The 20067-nt window shown below is 40.4% G+C and overlaps 2 protein-coding genes across 3 annotated transcripts; one reads left to right on the top strand and one right to left on the bottom strand.

The window, feature by feature from the left end:
* Positions 1 to 799: 799 nt before the first annotated feature.
* Positions 800 to 7327, top strand: LOC118453917 (GRAM domain-containing protein 2A-like). Its single transcript, XM_035906057.2, has 12 exons — positions 800 to 840; positions 1464 to 1607; positions 1744 to 1786; positions 2368 to 2437; positions 2691 to 2794; positions 3123 to 3209; positions 4604 to 4675; positions 4782 to 4841; positions 4947 to 5037; positions 5184 to 5225; positions 5329 to 5410; positions 7213 to 7327. Exons 1-12 carry the CDS (start codon positions 800 to 802, stop codon positions 7325 to 7327), a joined length of 951 nt encoding a protein of 316 aa, XP_035761950.2.
* Positions 7328 to 10256: 2929 nt separating this feature from the next.
* Positions 10257 to 18381, bottom strand: LOC102776363 (alpha/beta hydrolase domain-containing protein 17A-like). Of its 2 annotated transcripts, none has more exons than XM_087831943.1 (5): positions 18204 to 18381; positions 16180 to 16667; positions 15813 to 16007; positions 14558 to 14737; positions 10257 to 13733 (listed from the first exon to the last, which is right to left on the bottom strand). In XM_087831943.1, exons 1-5 carry the CDS (start codon positions 18294 to 18296, stop codon positions 13508 to 13510), a joined length of 1182 nt encoding a protein of 393 aa, XP_087688069.1. In that variant the 5' UTR covers positions 18297 to 18381; the 3' UTR covers positions 10257 to 13507. The 2 variants fall into 2 exon arrangements, with proteins under 2 accessions (XP_087688069.1, XP_087688067.1); XM_087831941.1 differs by lacking the exon at positions 18204 to 18381 and adding an exon at positions 17405 to 17496.
* Between the last annotated feature and the right edge of the window lie 1686 nt (positions 18382 to 20067).

The following is a 20067-nucleotide window of genomic DNA, read 5'->3' as shown; positions in this document are numbered from 1 at the left end:
AAAAAAGGGCAGGTTTTCAGAAATCTTGTGAATGCAATAACTGGAGAACGTGGCGGTGTAAGATTTTCAAATTGATACCATAGGCGTATCTACTAAAATCTCAGACAAGTTTGAATCTCAGTGTCCTAAAGTTCAGAAGTCCATTTTTTGGGAAAATCCTGTAAATGCAATAACACAAAAAGTAAGCATCGTAGGATTTCAAAAGTGGTAGCACTGGCAGTTGGCAGTATCTTTTTTAAGTTACTGTTGGTACAGTGATGCTCTGCTGTGTGTCAGTCATTCTTTCCATGTGATATTAATCTATGCAGGCTGAAGGTTTTGGATGACAGACAACAATGTTACTGTCATATCTAAATCTCATGACGGTTGTCTCTGCATACCTTCTCATTGTGTGTGCTGATGCGTGTGGGTCTAGAAGGTGTGTCTCTAAGTCAAAGGGTGAACGTAGACAGTGCCACCCATAGAAAGATCTTCCTATGAGGAGCAAACTCTGCATCAGTGTAGATTTTCCTCCTTCCTTCACTGATTGGTTTTGTTATGCAAAGCTCCACCTCTCACAGCTAATTGGTTAACATTAAAAGGCAGCCGTCAGGAGGCTGTCTTTGTCCTTCGTTTTTTTTTCTCACCTGTGTTCACCTGGCCCTTGGTGATTTAGAGTCATTTCCAGGAAATACAAGAGAAGCAAAGCCCTGCACAGAGCTGGTAAACGTGGATTACAGACATAAAGTTTTACAGTTACACTATGTATTCGAGTGTATGACTTTGTGTGTGCGCAAGCCGGAATTGTTTATGTTCCATCATGACTCTGAGAAACAGGAAATTCTCACTGGACAGCTCTGGGTGAGTATCTATCTTATCACATTTCCTCCTTTGTGCCTAATGTACATGTTTTATTTGTTGACAGTGATATTGACTTTTTAAGCGTACAGTGTAAAAACAAAAAGCTACTCTAATTACCAGCTGTAGAGTACAGTTTTTCATTGTGCTCGGGCTTTGTGGCGGCTGCTTTTGCAAAATTGAAACCATCCTCCGGAGAGCCAAGTCAGTTGCCCGGAGACAGCAGACTAACCACCGGTCTGAGAGGCAGACAGTCAGAAAGTTGGCACAGCTGGTGCTTAAAAGGCTGCTCAAGGACTTGGAAGACAGTGTAGGAACAGCATATTATTTTCTTGTACCTTGTTAATGTTCAAGAGTGCTTTGATGGCAAACAGATCTTTCTTGTACCTGTTGATGAGCTCCATTCATCTCTGTGAAAAGTCATTCTGTGACTGATGCAAACAAAATAGCTGAAGATTGTAACATTTTCCCCATCAGCATGCAGGAGCTGGCATCCATCCATCAGGGAGAAATGCATTCATTTCTATTTTGCTGTGATTTCATTACCTTTTTGGTGTTCTGTGTCTGTGGGTGATATAAAAGCTGGATCATCAGTCTGACATTTATATCCCGGTCTCTTGGGACAGTATCGTGGAAGGAGGTGTTATTTTTGGCACGAGAAGAAGCAGTTTTACATCTAGTACAAAGAAAGATAAACAGAGCACGATGCTGGACGCAGTACAACTGGGGGGCCAACTAAATCACAGCCTTGACTCCAACATGGCCCTGAGGTAGAGTCTTCCTTCATCACTAAGTATTTACTAAGTATTGGATGGTTTAAAATGTTAAAGCTGCACAGACTGTCAGATATCTCCCTGAAAACATCCTTATCTCATTTGTGTTACTATTGTGCCTTTGTGTCATCAGAGAGCAGACCATAGCAGAGAATCTTCAGCGATCAGATGATCACGTAAGCCCGCTTCCCTTTACCCTGCTCCTTCTTGTTCCCTTTTATTCACAGCACAGGAACTGAGGCGGCCATGAATCATGTTTTTACAGTGGCAATGCATTATGCTCCAACATGAAAGCAATGTGACAAAGTGAATCCAAGAAACCTTCCTGAATATGACGCTCTACTTGGATTTAAGGGGCTTTGTGGTTACCTTTAGGTTGTTATTTATCTTCTTGCTTCAGGGCTGGGTTTCAAGCTAGTTCCTCGTAGCATTTTCGGACATCCCAGGTGGGAAAGCTTTACAATGTCACATCAGATACACATGGTTATCAACTACATGAATGAGGAAGTCGACAATTTAGAGCCACGAGTTCAATGCAGGCTGATTATTGACCATTTACCAAGTATCCAGAGACTAAGCAAATTCTAACTGCTGGAGGGTTTAAATAAGTAAATGTTTGATGACAAGCTTGGCAGCTCAAAAGTTAGTATACTGATGCTGAGTGCAGGTCTCAAGTCAGTTAACAAACCTGATTCTTCTTCTTCTGTATCTGAAACAAGTCTGAATGGAAAACCTTTTGTTTCTTTATTCCCTGCAGTACTTCAAGTACAATAAAAGCTTCAACAAGCTGTTTCCAGAGATTCCTGTGTGGGACAGCCTGGCACACGGTGAGCTGAGCTGAGGTCCAGAGGTTGTAACTCATTTGCGAATATTGATTATGGAAATGGCATCGCAGAGTGTCCCCGACGTCTTTGCTGCCAGATGAAGTGCCACTTAATGCTTTGTTTTCCAAGCGGTCTGGGGTGACTGCACGGCTGAAACGCTTCAGTAAATGTTTCAGCAGTCATGGCTCTGGTGTTGTGTGGGTATCACCTTAGAAACAGTGACCTAATGCCTTCAAACTGTGTGTATCTGTTGCAGCTTTCACGTGTTCCCTGCAGAAGGAAGTGCTGTATCACGGAAAACTCTTTGTTTCTCAGAACCATGTGTGTTTCTACTCATCTGTGCTGCTCAAAGACACTAAGGTAACCCAAGCTTACGCCACACACTGAAATGTGATGGCAGGAGCTGCAGTACTTGGACTTTCCCAGCTGCAAAATTACAATCAAAGGGAGATCATTTGGATTTTCTAGATAAAGATACAGAGGAGCAGTCAGAATTACTAGTCCAAATCCTGGTATTTCACTTGGATTTTTAGCATTTATCATACCTGAAGAGAGAATGACACATCAACTTGCTCTGGGGTTTGTTTCTGCTTGTTTCACTTTGTGAATGTTTGGCATGTCATTTTACTGTAATGAGCTCTGTAGGTTTCTAAAGAAAACCACACTCATTACCATTCATACATTGCAGGTGGTGATTCCTGTTTCCAGCATAAAGGATGTGAAGAAACATGGCTCAGCCCTGTCGATGCTTTCTATACAAACAGCTGAAGAGAAGGTCAGCACACACCTTTAAAAGTAGCAGTTGAATCTTTGCATCACAGATGTAAAGTGTAGTTCTGCGGTTAAGTATTTAAATCAAAAGCTATCAGAAACTTAAGTTGCTCTCTAATAAGCTGGCTGCTTTGGTGCTCAGTATCACGGGGAACCCTCTCAGGGTTTCTGGCCTCAATGACGAAGTTTACATCTAAAGGGAATTATAGTTGTGAAAGCAGAAACCTTTCTTTATTGTTGAACTTCTTACCTACAACTCAAAGAACTCCATCCACCCCTTTTCCTCCACTTATCCTTATCAGGGTCGCAGGGGGGTGCAGGAGCCTATCCCAGCTACCACAGGGTGAGAGGCGGGGTACACCTCAAGCAGGTCACCAGTTTATCGCAGGGCCTCAAAAAACTGAAAACATAATTTTTTAACTGGATACTTTTGAGTTCAGCTAAGTTGATTCATGTAAGCATGGATGATCGGGAGGTTTTGGTTACCTCCACCATACAGGTTATGCTTGTGTTAGCATTTTGCATGCGTGCATGTCATTCTGTCTGTAAACACAATAGCTCAAAAAAATTCTGAATGAATTCTGATCAAACTCTGTAGAGGTGTAGACTGAGGTCATGCTAACAGTCATTTAAAATTTGGCTTACATCCACCAAGGACATAATTTTATTATGACTTTCTTACGTACATTAGAATAACAGGTTATAACCGTTTAAATACAAAACTTTTTTCACTTTATATTTGGTAATTAATGGGTAAATGAATTTTACTAAACAATAAAACAAAAATTACACATGTAGTATTTCCAAATAAATAAAAAAACAATGAAAATAATTAAAATAGGTTGCAACAGGCCAATTAACAGAAGTCTGCACTACAAAATTCTTAAAGTATGATTAAAAAGAACAAAGAAAACAAGATGAATGTACAGAAAAATCTATATTATTCCCTTAAAAGTAAACGCTGCTCAGTGAGTGAGCTGCCTTGGTGGACATTTGTTTTCTCAGACTGCTTGTTGTGTAGTTTTTACCTTTTATAATGTGTATTATGTGTCGCTTAATATGTGTTTTACTTTGTCGACTGTGTACGCGCAAAATTCATTTAGAAACCAGCAGCACAATGTAGCATCGACTATAAACAATCTGGTAGCATTCATTTATTTACAAATGACGAGATCTCCAAAAATAAGTGTTCATTCTTGACTTGACACAAATGTACCAGTTGGTTTAGCAGCTGGTAAAAGGAAATGATGGACAGTGTGTTAACTGTGATCGGGCCTCCTGCAGTGAGCCTGACAGCTTGTCGAGCTGACATTGCAGATTAACTTTCTGGGGAAACACTGAGTTTAAGGAGTTCCAGATTTAAACCTTTCCTCTGCTTGTTTGTTTTCTCTCCCTCAGTACTCGTTTGTGTCTTTGAGGAACCGTGAGAAGTGTTACAAAATCCTCCAAAGTGTGTGCTCATATGCGCAGGTACTGCTGCCGCTCCCCGGACACACATGCTGGTGCAGGCATCATTTCTCAGACTAACACGAGCTGTTGTTTTTTTCTCAACTTGTTTTTCATTTGTTTCGAACAGGCGGAGGCTGTAAACAGCAGCCTTCATCTGGCCGTTGCAGAGAACGAAGCTCACAATCCGGTAGGTCTGACGCTCAGCAGCTGCAGGAATCTTATAGCAGCTTAACGACTATCTCGCCATACTGCGTAGTGATAAATTATCTTATGGCATCTCTCTCTTTGTCAGCAATTCTCCAGTTTTTCCAGTTTGGACGACCGTGTAGATTTTCCAAGCAGTGACTCTCTTGATACCAGCTTTCTTCAGACGTCCAGTGAAGGTAAAGGAAAGACACTAAAGGGCACTGATGGGTGATCATCACCGCTTAATGATTTTGACTTTAACTGTTAAAGTTCACTTTTCTATTTGAAATAATTACATTAAGGGGTTTAATTGCTGAGCTTACTTGTCTTAATGTCTTTTCAGGCCCCAGCACAGCCAACAGCGTAATAGATGAAGAAGACAGAGGTGTGTATTCAAATACAAACACACACATGTTGCGGCCATACAGAGTCGTGTGATTATAGAACAAGTATTAATTTTTTTTTATTTTTTTTTTGGTCTATGTCAGCTGGACTGTGGATTTGGAGGTTCATTGCACAACTGCCAGAAATTAAGACTCTCAGTGTTGTCTTCCACATCTACATGGTGTTGTGAGTATAGTTTTCAGATTCATAGATAAATACTGCTTGAAATCTGTAGTCAGCAGTTTCTTTGTAGAAGGAAGAAAAAGTGATGTACCATTAGGGTCATCTCAACAGTAACGATGTGGAAGGAGATTAGAAATTTAAACACGGCGCCTTCACCCAGCTTCTGTGTAATAGACCAACTATGTGGAAGGCAGATTGTGGACCAGAATGCAGGACTCAGGGAAACAGGAATAAATTCAAAAATCAGCTTTATCGCTGGTAATACACAAGAGTGCAAAAAGATCTTTAGGGACAACACAGGGTAAGGAAACACAACATCCAGGGACTTATTATAGTTTCACATTTTCTAATTAGCTTTTATTTTTCTTTGGTTTTGACTTTTTGTTTTGATTTCAGTTTAGTTTCCAGCGTAGATTTTCACCTTTCAGTTATTTTTTTTATTCTTTTTTAATGTTTACCTTTAGTGTAGTTTTTATCCATTTCAGTCTTAGTTTTATCTTGTATGAGTGACATATGTCAGAGGTGAGATTTAGGAAAATCAGTGCAGGTATTACAATAAAGACACGGAACGTTTTGAAAACAGTTCCCTCACAGTCTTGTCTCAATAAAGGCATCAATCAACGTCTCATCAGGAAAGCCGTATTAAAGTTTTTACCGAACTAACAGATAATAAAACCCAGGATATTTCCTCCGTATTTAGTTAACTATAATAATGAGGGGAGTGGAAACAGGTGGGAGGGCAGCTGAAACTAATCAAGAAAACAAGACAAAGGAAGTAAAACGTGAAACATGACACAGAGAAATAAGATAAGCAAAATACAACAGGAAACAAGAGACACAACTGTACGGGGAGATCAGATTAAAGTGAAACAAAAAGACAAACATACAGACAAGACTGAAGGAACAGGATGGGAACACAAAAAGGGAACTAATTAATCCGAGGTCATCTAGGTCATCTAGGTCAACTAGGAACTAAAGGGAAAAGATTTCTTGACGCATGCTCAATCATCCAGGTAAGGAAATCCAAAAAAGTTGATTCTGTTCATCTGGACGTAACTTTTTTGGTGGGAGAAACATTTCACTGCTCATCCAAGTGACTTCTTTACTCTCAACTGACTGCAGGTTTCCCCAATCTTATAAACAGTACATTTGCACAATGACCACTGATCAGCAACCACTGCTCAAGGTCTTTGATCAGTGGTTGGGGAAACCTGCACTCAGCAGAGACTGAAGACGTCACTTGGATGAGTGACGAAACGTTTCTCCCACTGAAAAGGTTACGTCCAGATGAACAGAATCAACTTTCAGTGGGTAAAAGCAGGAAACTATAAATAATTAAACATGAATCACTTCTCAAAATCAGAAGAAATCACATAAAAATGCAAAACCCAGGGTCCATGACAACACGATTCTAGCCACAGCCGTGAGTTTGACTGAAACTGACTGTACATCCTAAAACACTGAAGGTTTGAAGGGAAAAAAGGACCATGAGCTTTTGCTTTATGTAGAATTTTTCAGCAGACCAAAATCCATGTTTTTGAGGTATAAAACTGCAAAAGCACTCACACATCTACTGGATCTTGGCATGCTTTTTTTCTCATGCTGATTTACTGGAATGGCTACAAACTCTCCAGGAAAGACAAATAACTAAACCTTGGTTGTGGAAATGTTATCAAGGCTGCACACAGATCCAAGTCTCTGATATCCTGCTGTTAGTCCTGTACAACATGTACTCATCCTAGACTCTCAGGCTGTAGTTCTTCCTGCACAACACACATTCAAGACTTTACTGTGGGTGTTTGTAGGCTGGTGTTGCTCCTGTTGGTGTCCGGATACATCGGGCTAAGGATTTTAGCGCTGCAGGAGCAGCTGAACTCTTTGGGAGCTTTGACTGACTGGTCTTCACATCACAGAGAGTGAGTAGACACATGCACGCGCACGCAAAGGGGAAGCCACAAAAAGAAATCTGTTGAGGACCGGGGGGGAAAAAAAGTGAGATGTCTCAAACCAGTTTTGGAGACTTTTACTGATCAGACATGAGCAGAGCAGTTTTACTGGTTCTTAACAATAACACAAGGAAAAGAATAGACTTCCAAGGAGAATCACACCCACTCAGGATTACGCCTTTTAAACTGTAGGCAGTGAAATGATGCTTTGCAACAGGCTGGAAAATACGCCTGAATCTCATTGAAGTTAAATTGTTTTAGTAATGGGAATGGATGTAATAAGTTACATGGGCAAAATACTCAAAATGTATCGATACATGTCCTCTAAAATTTTAGAGGAAAATATTCAGCTTTTTTATTTTTGCTCTGATTTTGTGAGGCTGTGTTTAGATGTCGATTTGTGCATGGAAAACATGTCATTACGCTGTACGAGGCATAATTAGATGCTGAGCTACCTCGCATTTTAAGTTCAAATTACCTCCACTTTAACCAGCTTGCATCTATAATTAGAGTCAACCTGAAGCAGTTAAATACTTTGTTTTTACATTTTCAGTATTTTTTATTACATACCATTTCGAGCACATGGGAGTTTCATTTGCATTTTCATATAGTAAGATTGCCACTTTACTTTGTTAAAAGATTAGTACATGCCCCACCACTGCTCTCTGTCTCATGCTTGCTCCTTGTTTTATTTTAACCAGGTACCAGGAAACATAGCTGTTGGCTGAGATCTTTGACTGCTATGATCCTTTTTGTACATACTGTACCATTGTTCTACTGTTGTTTGTCCAAAGAAATGTTCAGTATTGCACACAAACTGAGTAGACATGGAGCTCCTGTGGTAGCACGATGTTCTACATAGGGCGGAGGTCAGCGCGAAGATGCTGTTGGTGCGTCTGAATCGAGGCCACATGTGGTGAACTACATGGATGACTGATGGAGGACAATATTTTCTGTTAGGAGCACATTGATTCTCTGCTGACTGATCAGAAAGTGAGGGGAGGCTCTCCTGCATGGAGCCATATGGAGGCAGTCTGCTGAAGCCATATTTATTTGCTGGCTGATAAACGGCTGAGCTCAGCTAGCAGTAGTTGGCTGTCCTTTTTCTTCTTTTTTTTTCCTGGAATCAACACAATCTGCAACATTGACAACAAACTGAAGATGAAGAAGAGTATAAATGAAGCAATTTGTTACTTGATTTAAATTGATGTTAAAGAATTAATTTAGGGCCCCATATTGCGCTCATGAACTGCTGGAATCCGTAGGCATGCTTTAGAAGAAGGCTGGTAATGACAACAATTAGCCAGCAGGGGGCAGTCGCTTCCATTAAACGCAGACGAGAGATGACGAGATTTGTTTCAGTTGCACTCACTGCACTTTCACACCGACTTGAGGCTCTGATATTTAAACACAGTCAGTGAGTGGTTCATTAGTCCCATCATTAAATGTTGCTGAACTTATTTCATACAGGGCTTGTGCACATTTTGGCCAGTGACTGCTCCATGACTCATGCCCAACCCTTCATAAATTGTATGTAGTAGACAGTACTGTGCAAAAGTCTCCAACCACCTTTTGTTTCGTTCTATTTTGGCAGGAAAATGGAAAGTTTATGCAATTTATTTAAATTTGCAAATATAAATGGAAAGGCAACGACAGAATTCTAACAAGGGTTAAAATCGATATTTGTTACGATCACCTTTATTCTTCAACACAGGCAGCTTTCTTGTAATTAATTTAAGTAGTCTTCAGGAATAGCTCTCCAGGCTTCTTGAAGGACATTCAAAACTCTTCTTTGGATATTGGCTGCCTTTTGTTTTGTTCTGTCAAGATGTTCCTGCACTGCTTCAATAATGTTGAGGCCCATCCATGACTGATAGTGTTTCATTGTTTGTTTTTCTGTACAGGTTTGCTTTTCCTGCAATGGTAGTGCGTTTGGGATCATTGTTGGGCTGCAAAACGATGCTGTAGCAATCAGACATTTTCTAAAAAGCATTTTTCTGCATGTAATTTGCCATAACTCAGCCTTTTCTCCATTTCTCTTCATTAAGAACAGCTTCTTGACAGCCATCCTTCCACTGAGACCATTTCTGATCAGGTCCTGTGTCAGCTCTCTGCTGTTTATTAAGGGCAGAGTTTCATAAACTGTTCATCAATAGTTTTTTTTAGGCCTGACACTTGTCAGTTTCCTACAAATCTTTAAAAGCACACTGCACACCATGCAGAGATATGCTGTGATTTTTGGCTAATAGTTCTTTGAGAATCACCTTGTACCCCCAAAAAAACTATTTTATGCTAGTTAAACTGTGTTATTGTTGGCATTTTCTTAGAGATAAGGAAATGGGAACAAATTGAAAATGGTCAGGGATAAGAGCCAGACTGAAAACATCCAAAGACTTTGAGAAAGCCTGGAGAATTATTTCTCTAGAAAAGGTTAAATGAGAGTCTGGCAGCTTGGAAGCAAAATATAAAGGGACAGCTCGAGACTCTTGCACGGTACCTTATGTGTCAAACTATATTTAGGTACATAAGTTTTAGATAAAGTGTAAATGCAATTTAAATTATTACATGCTATTTTTATTTAAAGCTCTACATGTCTTTCAAATCCTTATGTCAATATGTACTGTAATTTTTCAAACGCTGCCTCTCAGGTGTTGTACTCCAACCTATAACTTATTGACTTTGGAAAAATGCAACGACTGTCTAAAATCAACCATACCAATTGTATCTTTTTGTAAATAAGTGATTTTATTTTGTCCATAAAAAGGTCAAGATTCAGTCCCATGAATTAATTTCATTACATCATATTCTCAGTTCAAAAAAAGCAACATAAAATTACAAATCATAATACAAAGAATAGAATAGGTAAGTACAGTAACCATATAAACAGTCCACTAATATTATCTAGCCCCACCCACCCGCCCGCCCGCCTGCCACTGCCCCACTCTAGCACAAAACTCAACAACACATCAGTTAGTATCAGCGATAAAAAAATTCAAATGTCCCATTTTTTTTTTTTTCATTTTTAAAAAGCGCTTCAATGTTTCAATGCCGTGAGTTCAGCTTTACCCTCCCGCAGACTACACGATAGATAATGAACCACCCCCTCATTTGCTCCGCAAAACACAACAGACATGCATACAGTTTCGGTTTTTTCCCCACTGTTACCCCCGCCCCACCCACGAACCCCCACCACATCAATAAACATTCAAGGCCAGAGGATACAATGTACATCAACTATAGTGGTGCATCAATAAAACGGTAGGTTTCCACACAGTTTCTTTGACCCCATGAGTGAGATGTGGATACAGAGGATTCCCTGATAACTCGACCTGTCAACGAAAAACACTGTTTACTTCTAGAGCGAGAGAGGAAATAAATAACTCTCAAATTCATCCGACAGTTCAGATCCCTGGTTCGAGAAGGTAGCAGTTTTCCGTTATTCAAATATCAGACAGAAAATTAGAAAAAAACAAAAAAAACACACAAGATGAAACCGGGAATATTCCCCAGATTAAAAACGATTAACAGGAAGTTGAGTGGTGTTCAGTAATTCTGCTCCGCTGCTTACCAAGCCCCACTGGTACTCCCAAAATGAAGTAATCAGATCAGTGCTAGTTCAGTAAATGTTCCCTTTGACAAAACGCAGCTGCTATCACTGACACCGGCGGGTCTGCTGTGCAGTAGGCACCTTCTCATGCTTTTTTTCAGGGCCTGTTAGTCCAAACAGGACTCTTGTATCTTTGATGCTGGCCTTTAGAACACACTCTATAGTAATGAAGAAGACACAGAAACTTACATTTTATACCCTTATTACACTTTGGATACTTTGTACAATAGTGCTGAACTTAAGACCTGCTTTCGTCATGCTTGATCTGATATATATAAATGTGTAAATATACTGTATGAGACAGTATGTGTGTGTGTGCGGGTGTGTGTATGTGTGTGATGATGTGCAAAGGTGTGTGTATGTGTGTGTGTGTCTGTGTGTGTGGTGGAACCTGCACCACACCAACAGTGAGAGGCTCAAATATGGCTTGTGTCACACATGAAGCGTGCTGCCACCCATAAAAGAGCTCCTGTACATTTAGGGCCACGGAGGTTAAACCAGAGCTAGTAGACATGATCTCCCTTCACGGCAACCTGATCCAATCGCACTGTTAGCCTTTACCAATAACATGCGTGGTTCTGAAACAACCCATGGCCCATTCTAAAACAAACACATTACAATCATGACGAGAAATAAAACAACAACAAAAACACGCTACAAAAAAAAATGTGCGGAGGCTGACTAACCCTGGTGATGAGTGCTACGGTAACAAGACATCGAAATCAACTTGTGCTGTAAGACTACAAATTCTCAGTACACTTCTAATGAAGCACGGTAATTCAGAATAAAATGAACATAACATCTTATGGGTTAGGGGGAAACGAGCAGCTATTTTGTCTCCTTATTCCTTTAGAGCCTCTGAATCCAACCAGAGCATCAATCTCCACAATTCACCAGAAGAAACTACAATTATTCACAACCTTCTCAACAGCTGCACTCCAGGCTTAAAATGTACAATCTGACATCTGCTAAATGTGCATATTTGCTTCTTTTTTTTTTGTCGTTGTTGTTGCTGGAAGTCACATGAGATGAATGACACACCTGTGTATATAAATGTGAAGCGACAACCAGCAATTTCCAGCTTACAAGTAAGACTGGAAAAGTGGAGGGGAAGCCAGCCTGGCTCTAAGCAAAGGTGACAAAATCCACTCAGCAGCCACTATAAACCTTACTATATAACCCTTTGTATGTGACATGCAGTTGTTTTATGGGGTGTTACAGGCTGGACAACTTCTTTTCTGGGTGCAGTCACCTTCTGGAACAATTGTATGTGTGTCCCAAATTGCCGAACCTTTCCTTAAATCTTGCCAAACCTATGCACTCCAACCTCTTAACGTCATTTATTAGTACCTGATAGGCAACCGATTTCTGTTAAGAGCCAATCACATCAATGCGATGTGAGAAATACTGAGTAGACCTGCTTTTCTATAGCAGTACTGTTAATGTGCCTTCTGACAGGCTTATTTCCATTTCAACCACTTATTAATTCCTGGTATGAAAAATGTCAAACTATACATGAAAAAAAAAGAAATTAAAATAGTTCCCTGTGGCATGTAGCGGCAATTCTGCAGACAGTCAAACGTAACAGCCGGGAAATAACAGGGAGGCTCGCCATTCTTTGATCTTTTTGGAGACAAAATAAAAAAAGAAATGTATGAGACACCTAACAGCCATAACACTGTGACAGTACTCCAGGCTTGTCCCTTGCATTTCCACCATAACTGACACCAAAGGACAGGAGATGGACCCCCAAAACCACACAAAAAAGGAGGAAGGTAGTGTTTGCTGGACAACAACTTGGTAAATGCCCTGGCAGTCAGATGGATGCTCATTAACAGTAAACAAGGAGGGGAGGAGGAAGGGTGCACGTGCTCGACCAGTGTTTGTCCACAGGAGAGAGAACTGGTCAAGCTGTGGAGGTATTCTTCATACATACAGACACAGAAAACAAACAAAAAAAACACCAATATCTGATAAATCTCCATAAGCCTCCTCCACTCTCAGATGTCCAAGTCATCAGGATGTCCTTCATTTCTATCAGCGCTCACCCACACACAAACGTGTGAACACATTATTCAGGTGTCACAGGTCCATGGAGGTATGACTATACAAGCAACACTCACAGTGTTAGCACACACATTCACCACCAGACACTTCGCCATTACATCTGTATGCCTTTTTTTGCGACAACGCACACCAGGTGAAGACATTTTAAAGCTGCAAATCAAACTCTTCCCTCATTAAAAACTGCATCTGTGAGGTTGTTTCTTTATCTACTGTAGTGTCATCTATCCTTATTAAAAATGTTCTAACCTTTAAAACAGGAAACAGAACATAGTTTGTGTTTGTGTTTAACCTGAAGGTGTGCTGCTTCAAGACACACAGATGTGACCAAAAATCACACATCCCCCTTAGAGCCCCCCCCCTCCCTTCACCCATATTTTTATGCAAACATGCCTATATCCACCCACCCCCCCACGCACACACGTATTCACAAATACACACACACAGTCTCATTCATACAAACACAGAGAGGCTGTGTGTTTCTCAGGCATGCTGTGCAGCCAGGTCCTGGTTAATAAAGCGTCGTAGCCTCTCCAGGTACTGACTGTAAAGCTCAATGTCGTTGTGGCCCGCTCCCTCCACCCAGAGCGGCTCCACGGCCTTGGGACAGCGCTCGAACAGAGCCAGGCCGTGGGAGAAGTCGATCACCTCGTCCTCTGTACCGTGAATGATAAGCACTGGAGATGGGATCTTTGACACCTTCTCGATGCTGGAAGAATATTTACAGAAAATGCAGAGAACGGAATCAATTTCTCTGTCCCATTGTAATGCATTTGTCTCAGCACGTCTTATGGTATGCACATTGATTTAACAACTAATCTCTTTTTTTTGAGGATCTGCATTTGAAACCGGTGCTTCTATAAGATTTTTAATTTCTTCTGTAACAAAGAACAGCATGTGGTCATTCTGAAGGTTTCACTGCAATCTATCTAAATGCTAATAATTTCAGCAACAAGCGAAACATGGTTAAGCTCTGTATCATTCGATTTGGTTGTAAAACAGTACAATTTTCCAATATTTCATTAAAAAAAAACATTTACAGAGCAATGAGCAAGTACGAGGACTTAAAATGAACATTAACAAAATAATAAATAAAACCCTCTGTGCATCTGCTTTTTCCATGAAGCAGTCCTATCAAGTCTATGAAAATATCTTCAACAGACCACATCACACTGCTATACATCACCATTTAGAAAGAAAGTATTAATATCCTGCAAGGGACTATATATAAAAGTAGCTTTGTGGCTAATCCAGGCATATTTATATCGATTTGTTCATTAACACATGCTCTGTACCTTTTAGATGAATTGAATTTAAGAAATGATGTCTCAAACTATCGCTCTATTGCAACAATCAACACTGTTAAGAAGTTAGAATATACAGATGGACTAATTCTGCTTCAGAAAAGAACTGAGACGCTAGTCATGTTTCCTTTTCACTTAATTAAACTGTAATAATTCACTTAATTCTAAACGACTTCCAAGTAATCAAATCGACAGTCTTCAGGTTTGCAGTCTTGGGAAGTGAACTTACTTTGGAAAAGCATCAAAGCAATATGTTTTCTTAGTGTCGGGGAAGGCAACCCTCATGCCGGAGGTGAGAGGAGAGTGGAGGACCACAGCAGCACACTCAAACCGCGATGCCAAATCGACTGTAGGCACCGTGCCGATGCTCTGTCCGTACAGGATGATATTCTCAGGGCTGATGCCGTACCTGAGACACAAAAATTCACGTTTCACAATAAATTTTGGCAACAAGTGACACAGGCTGTCCCCTAATCAGAGAGTTGGTGGTTTGATTCCCAGCTCCTCCACAAGACAAAACACTGACTGCAAGTTTGTCCTGATGGCCGCACAGTCGCCATCAGGTGTGAGAGTGGGTGAAGAGGAACCACATTACCTCAGGCTAACAAATGCTATACAAGTGCAAACACTGAACACAGAAATATGTTGAGCACAGTGTACAACTGTGAAACTTCTCATGTCCAGATAAACGCTAATTTTCAGACTCATGCTCTGAACAGTTTTCTTCCACCCCTGAATATTAAAGAGAGAACCGTTGTGCAAAGTTAAAGCGTTTTTTTTTTTTATGCTTGCACACATAAGCTTGAGTTACAGTAGTTAATCTGTTTACTGTTTGCTGTAATTGCTAGTTACACTCACAGTTTGCACAGTTGGCAGGGTGATTAGGCCAGCTGGCAGGATGGGGAAAGAAAAGAAAACGATTCGCGTGAACAAGAAAAAAATAAATAAAAACAAAAGGGATTCATGCATGTAAAAAAGTTTGGGGGAAAACTTGTTGAAAAGCACAAACATACGAGGCATAAGCCACAATGAAAAACACAAAAATAAAATGTTGAAATAAACCAGAATCTTGTTTTATTTGTTCAGCGTCCTCTGCGGTGCCATCTGGAAATGTTAATTTTCTACCAACATTAGGCTCATTAACCATGATGGCAGCAGATAAACAAGAGGGACAAGTAAGAAAGAAGAATATTAGATGCACCACTTCACGTAGAGCACAGTATGTCATCCTACTGTTTGACTGCGAGCCACTGTTTAGCTGTGACTACACTGGCTGAACGACAGAGAGAAGCCACTGTGGTCAGCAGGGAAAAAGCTTTCATGAGCCAGCCAAATGGTTTTTTTTGTTTATTTGGGTTTTGTTTTGTTTTTTTCAAAAAGTTACCAGTCAGTGATGTAAGTGGCCCTTAAAAACTTAAATGGCATTTCATGCTTGCTGCTCATTAGGTTTGGACCCACCAAAGACTAAATTTGGGCCTTCTTACCTTGAGCGCAGGGCGTGCCAGGCAGCATCAATGTCAGCATATAAGTTCTTCTCAGAAGGCTTGCCAGTGCTAACGCCGTAGCCTGAGTAATCATAAGAGAAGATGTTGCAGTTGATGCGGGTCCCTAATCCGATGTAGAAACTGCTCATCTGGCCCAGGTCTACTGCATTACCGTGGGAAAACAGAACAGTGAACCTGAGGGACAAAGCAGAAAAATTGGAAAAAAGGAAGTTAGGCAGCAAGTTGTGTGGCCCAGGGTTGGTGTGAAATCCCACAAACAAGTGCATTCTAAAACCAGACACACAAGGTTGTGATCCACTTATCCAAAAAATGTCTCATGGTTTCCAGGTGCTGCTGTGCCTCTCACCTGGCATTTGGGGCACAGCGAATGTACATGCATCCAACCCTGTTTCCTCGGCTAGATCTGGTCAGGAATACATCCGTCACGTCCAGCTCTCTCTGTGAATACTGGAACTCTGCTCTCTCTGTGAGATGCAGCTTCCACCTGCCCTCACTCCCAACACTGCTGCCACCACCACTGCCACTGCTGCTACCACCACCTCCTCCTCCTCCACCGCCACCACCTCCAACACCACCGCCGCCGCCGCCTCCTCCTCTGTCACCTCCGCTAGCAGTGCTGAGCCGAGAGCGCAGTCCAGGGGCTCCGAGAGAAGGGAGACCAGTCGCAGACGTGGACCCAGATGCCGCTCCAGCCCCAGAAACTGGATCTGGGTCAGGGAGAAGAGCATAGGTGGGCTCTGGAGGGAGGAAAGCCAGTTTGGCTGCAATGCGGCTTGGGCAGGGGGGGCAGCAGAAGAGGCAGCATAGCTCTCGTATGGACAGACCGTTCATCTTCTGGTGGAAATACAGATATAGCAGACAGAATAATTAGGAGTCAGAAAAAACAAAACAAAAACAACATGCTACAAGCAAAGCCTTTAACCACTAGTTCACAACAGGGTTTCCCACAGTTTCTTTCTTTGTTTAAAAAATATTTTTTTACATATTTATTATTGTTTGGCTGATTAAGCTTACAATGCTACGATGGTGCAGTTGTTAGAACTGTTGTCTTTCCTTTACATGTTATTTCTATTCTTTGTGAGTTCTCCGGGTACTCCAGCTTCCTCCCACACGCCAAAGTCATGAATGGGGTTAGATTAATTAGTGATTAGCGAATGGTTGTTCTGTCTCTATGCAATAACCCTGCAAAAATTGGTAACCTGTCCAGGGTGTACCCTGCCTCTTATCTGGACTAGCTCCAGCCACCCACACCCCACCAACCTTAATTTGGATAAGCAAAAGATGGATGGATAGATGATTTAGCTTATGAGAAGAGTAGTGGTATCACATCATTCAGCAAAGGCAAAATATTTAATCAGTGAGGCAAAGATTTAAACTGCCATCTGGTAACTACACTGAAGATGAGATGTGATGCCAAAAGATTTAATTTAAACAGACTGATTGGTGAAGAGTGTTTTGTCAAAGTGAATAAAAAATTCGGTTTTGGATGGATGGCTACACACAATTAGTTTAACCACCTCTGCTAACCAGCTGCCTTGGGGAAACCCTGCTATGTCCTGTTATGGGCGTACCTGGATTCAAAAATCCCAGTATCTTGAAATCTACTGGCACACAATGGTGCCAACGTCCTCTGGTCTTGTCACTGAGCCAGCTGTATCTTTTTTTTTTTTTAGGAAGAAAAAGAAGAAGAAGATGAAGAAAGAAAGAAATGGTTAAAATGGTTTTGCGTCGCGCAACACGACAAAATTATACATTGCAATATACAGTTACAAAGGCGTGGCCGCTTTATGAGTCTCAGTCTAAAACAGTCGCCGCTGCTTTGGATTACATTTAGGTCATATACAATTATAAAAGTCAATAGCATCCTGGAATCGTATGAGGATGAGATCAGCTTGTGGAAAGTATGTGACAACCCATTATTTGTCTGCTGTTGTTGACATCATTGCACACGTCCCATAATCTTAAGTAAATATGAAATATTTAACTTCAGGTGTGGACTATGGCTCCTAAACTCTCAGGGGGAGATTAAGGTTATTTAGATACCCTTGAAACGGGTGGACAAGAGTGCTTAAATTCAACAGCCCCTCAGCAGACAGTTACACAGAGCGATATGCTAACGGTAGCTACATGGTTAACGATAATAACCTCTGGTGTTAGCCATCGATGTTGGCTGTATAACTGCAGCAGACTGCTGGCATAGCAATGCATGCGACCGATGAGCTAGATAAGGGCCACGCTGCTGCTGCACACTAGCCGGTGCACACGTTAATATCAGCTCCGAGTCGAATAGATCATCACTTAGCGTTAGCGAGGCAAGCAGCTAGCGGCGGCTAGCTCGCTAGCAAGGTATCCTAAATGCGAGATGCTTACCGATTCACAGTAGGCTTGGAGGCAGGAAGGTGTGCCCCTATTTGTACACAGAAGCAGCACAAGACTTCGATATTCCCTCTTTTGCCTTGACATGGATGATTTTACTCAAGCGTACTAACAGCTGTCGGTGGCTAGCTAGCTGATATTCATGGCAAACAGATTTTTTTTTCTACTACTGTCTTACGACAACCGGAAGTGACGTAAGAACGTAATCCCTTTTAAAGCTTTATTATAATGTGACAGCAATAATTTATTATCTTGAAAATTATTTTTAATGGATATTGTCCGTAAGTAAATTTAAACAGTGACATTTAGTTATCATTTTATTTATCATTGTTTATTATTGCACACTGTCAATCTTTTCTATATAGTGTCAGTTATATGGGTAACACCAGTGTAATTACAGAGGACAACATAGGTGGAGGGGTTTACAAAGTTCTTCAAAATTTTAACAAAATAATAATACTAGTACTAATGCTAATGCTAATACTAATACTACTACTACTACTACTACTACTACTACTACTACTACTACTAATAATAATAATAATAATAATAATAATAATAGAGCATATTTAATCAAATCCGTGAATCTGGGAGATTAAATTAAAATAGCTCGAACAGCAGGTCACAGAACCAAGGGTTTTTTTTTTCATATTCACTGGAGACAAAATGTATTTGAAAATGTGCTATTTGTTGGAACAGCAGTGAGGATGAGCCAATGCCACAGTGCAGAAAATACTCAATCAGTAGTAAATATGCTGCATTTAAAATCTTAATTATAAGCCCAGAAGTACTGGAAAATGCAGCTGTGTCGAGCTTAAAGGTGCTTATTATGCAGCAGAATGGATTTATGTGCGTGTGTGTGCGCGCTCTATTATTTCAATAACATGGAGTAAAAACAAAACAAAATGAGACCAACTAGATATCATTTATTTTATTTATTCTTAGTTTTTAGGAAGTCCTAGCTTTCTGAATGCAAAATCTTGTATTTGTTTACTGCCTCCACAATTATTTGCACCCCCATCCCCAGCTCTCAGATCCACTGCATTCTTAGCACTCACCACTCACACTAATAACCCTCTCAACCCACTCTTCGCATTATGCCCAATTATGTGATGAAGGACTTAAAAACAGAGACCAATGTGGCATAGCAGCCCTTCAAAATTCCTTACTGACTTAGTTTGCATTGATCCAGACATATCTGTGTATATGCATATGTAAAACTATTTGTATAACTATGTGGTGGAAAACAGGGTGGACAACCAATGTCCTGATGCCTATGTGATAAAATGCATATGTCTGTAGGCAATATGAGACAGAGAACTATAAAAGTGAGATTAATGTAATAATACAATACCTCAAATAAGGTTAGTAAAAGAACATGGCAGGATGAAGAAAATTAAATAATATAAATACAGTATGCTAAACTAAGCTTATAATGAATTTGAGAGCAAGGATATTTTTATTAATTATTTTATTTTATCTGATTAACACTTTTTGTTTGTTTGCGTGTTTGTTTGAGTTTGCTTTTATGCAATAAATAACAGGTATATATCCATATATTTTCATGTATTTTTGCTGATGTGGTTTACAATTAAAACAGATGTTATTTGGTGATATTTTGGTATAGATCCGGCCCTACATCTGTCTACTTATTATTTCACCATTTTCCTAAATAAGAAGTAGAGGTGCATGTCTTTGTCTTTAAACCCTCTTTGTTTTCATTAAGGTGCAGGCGTCTGCCAGTTATGTATTTAGTCATAACGATTTATTCGGGTATTTTTATTATTTGACAAAATGTTGTTAATGTGCTAGTTCACTCTGCAGCTTTATGTTTATGTTCTGTAACTCACAACATGCA

Source organism: Neolamprologus brichardi, chromosome 18, assembly GCF_056152115.1.
Source record: "Neolamprologus brichardi isolate AB-2024 chromosome 18, ASM5615211v1, whole genome shotgun sequence".
Classification (NCBI taxonomy): domain Eukaryota; kingdom Metazoa; phylum Chordata; class Actinopteri; order Cichliformes; family Cichlidae; genus Neolamprologus; species Neolamprologus brichardi.
This window is presented reverse-complemented; position numbering and strand designations above follow the sequence as displayed.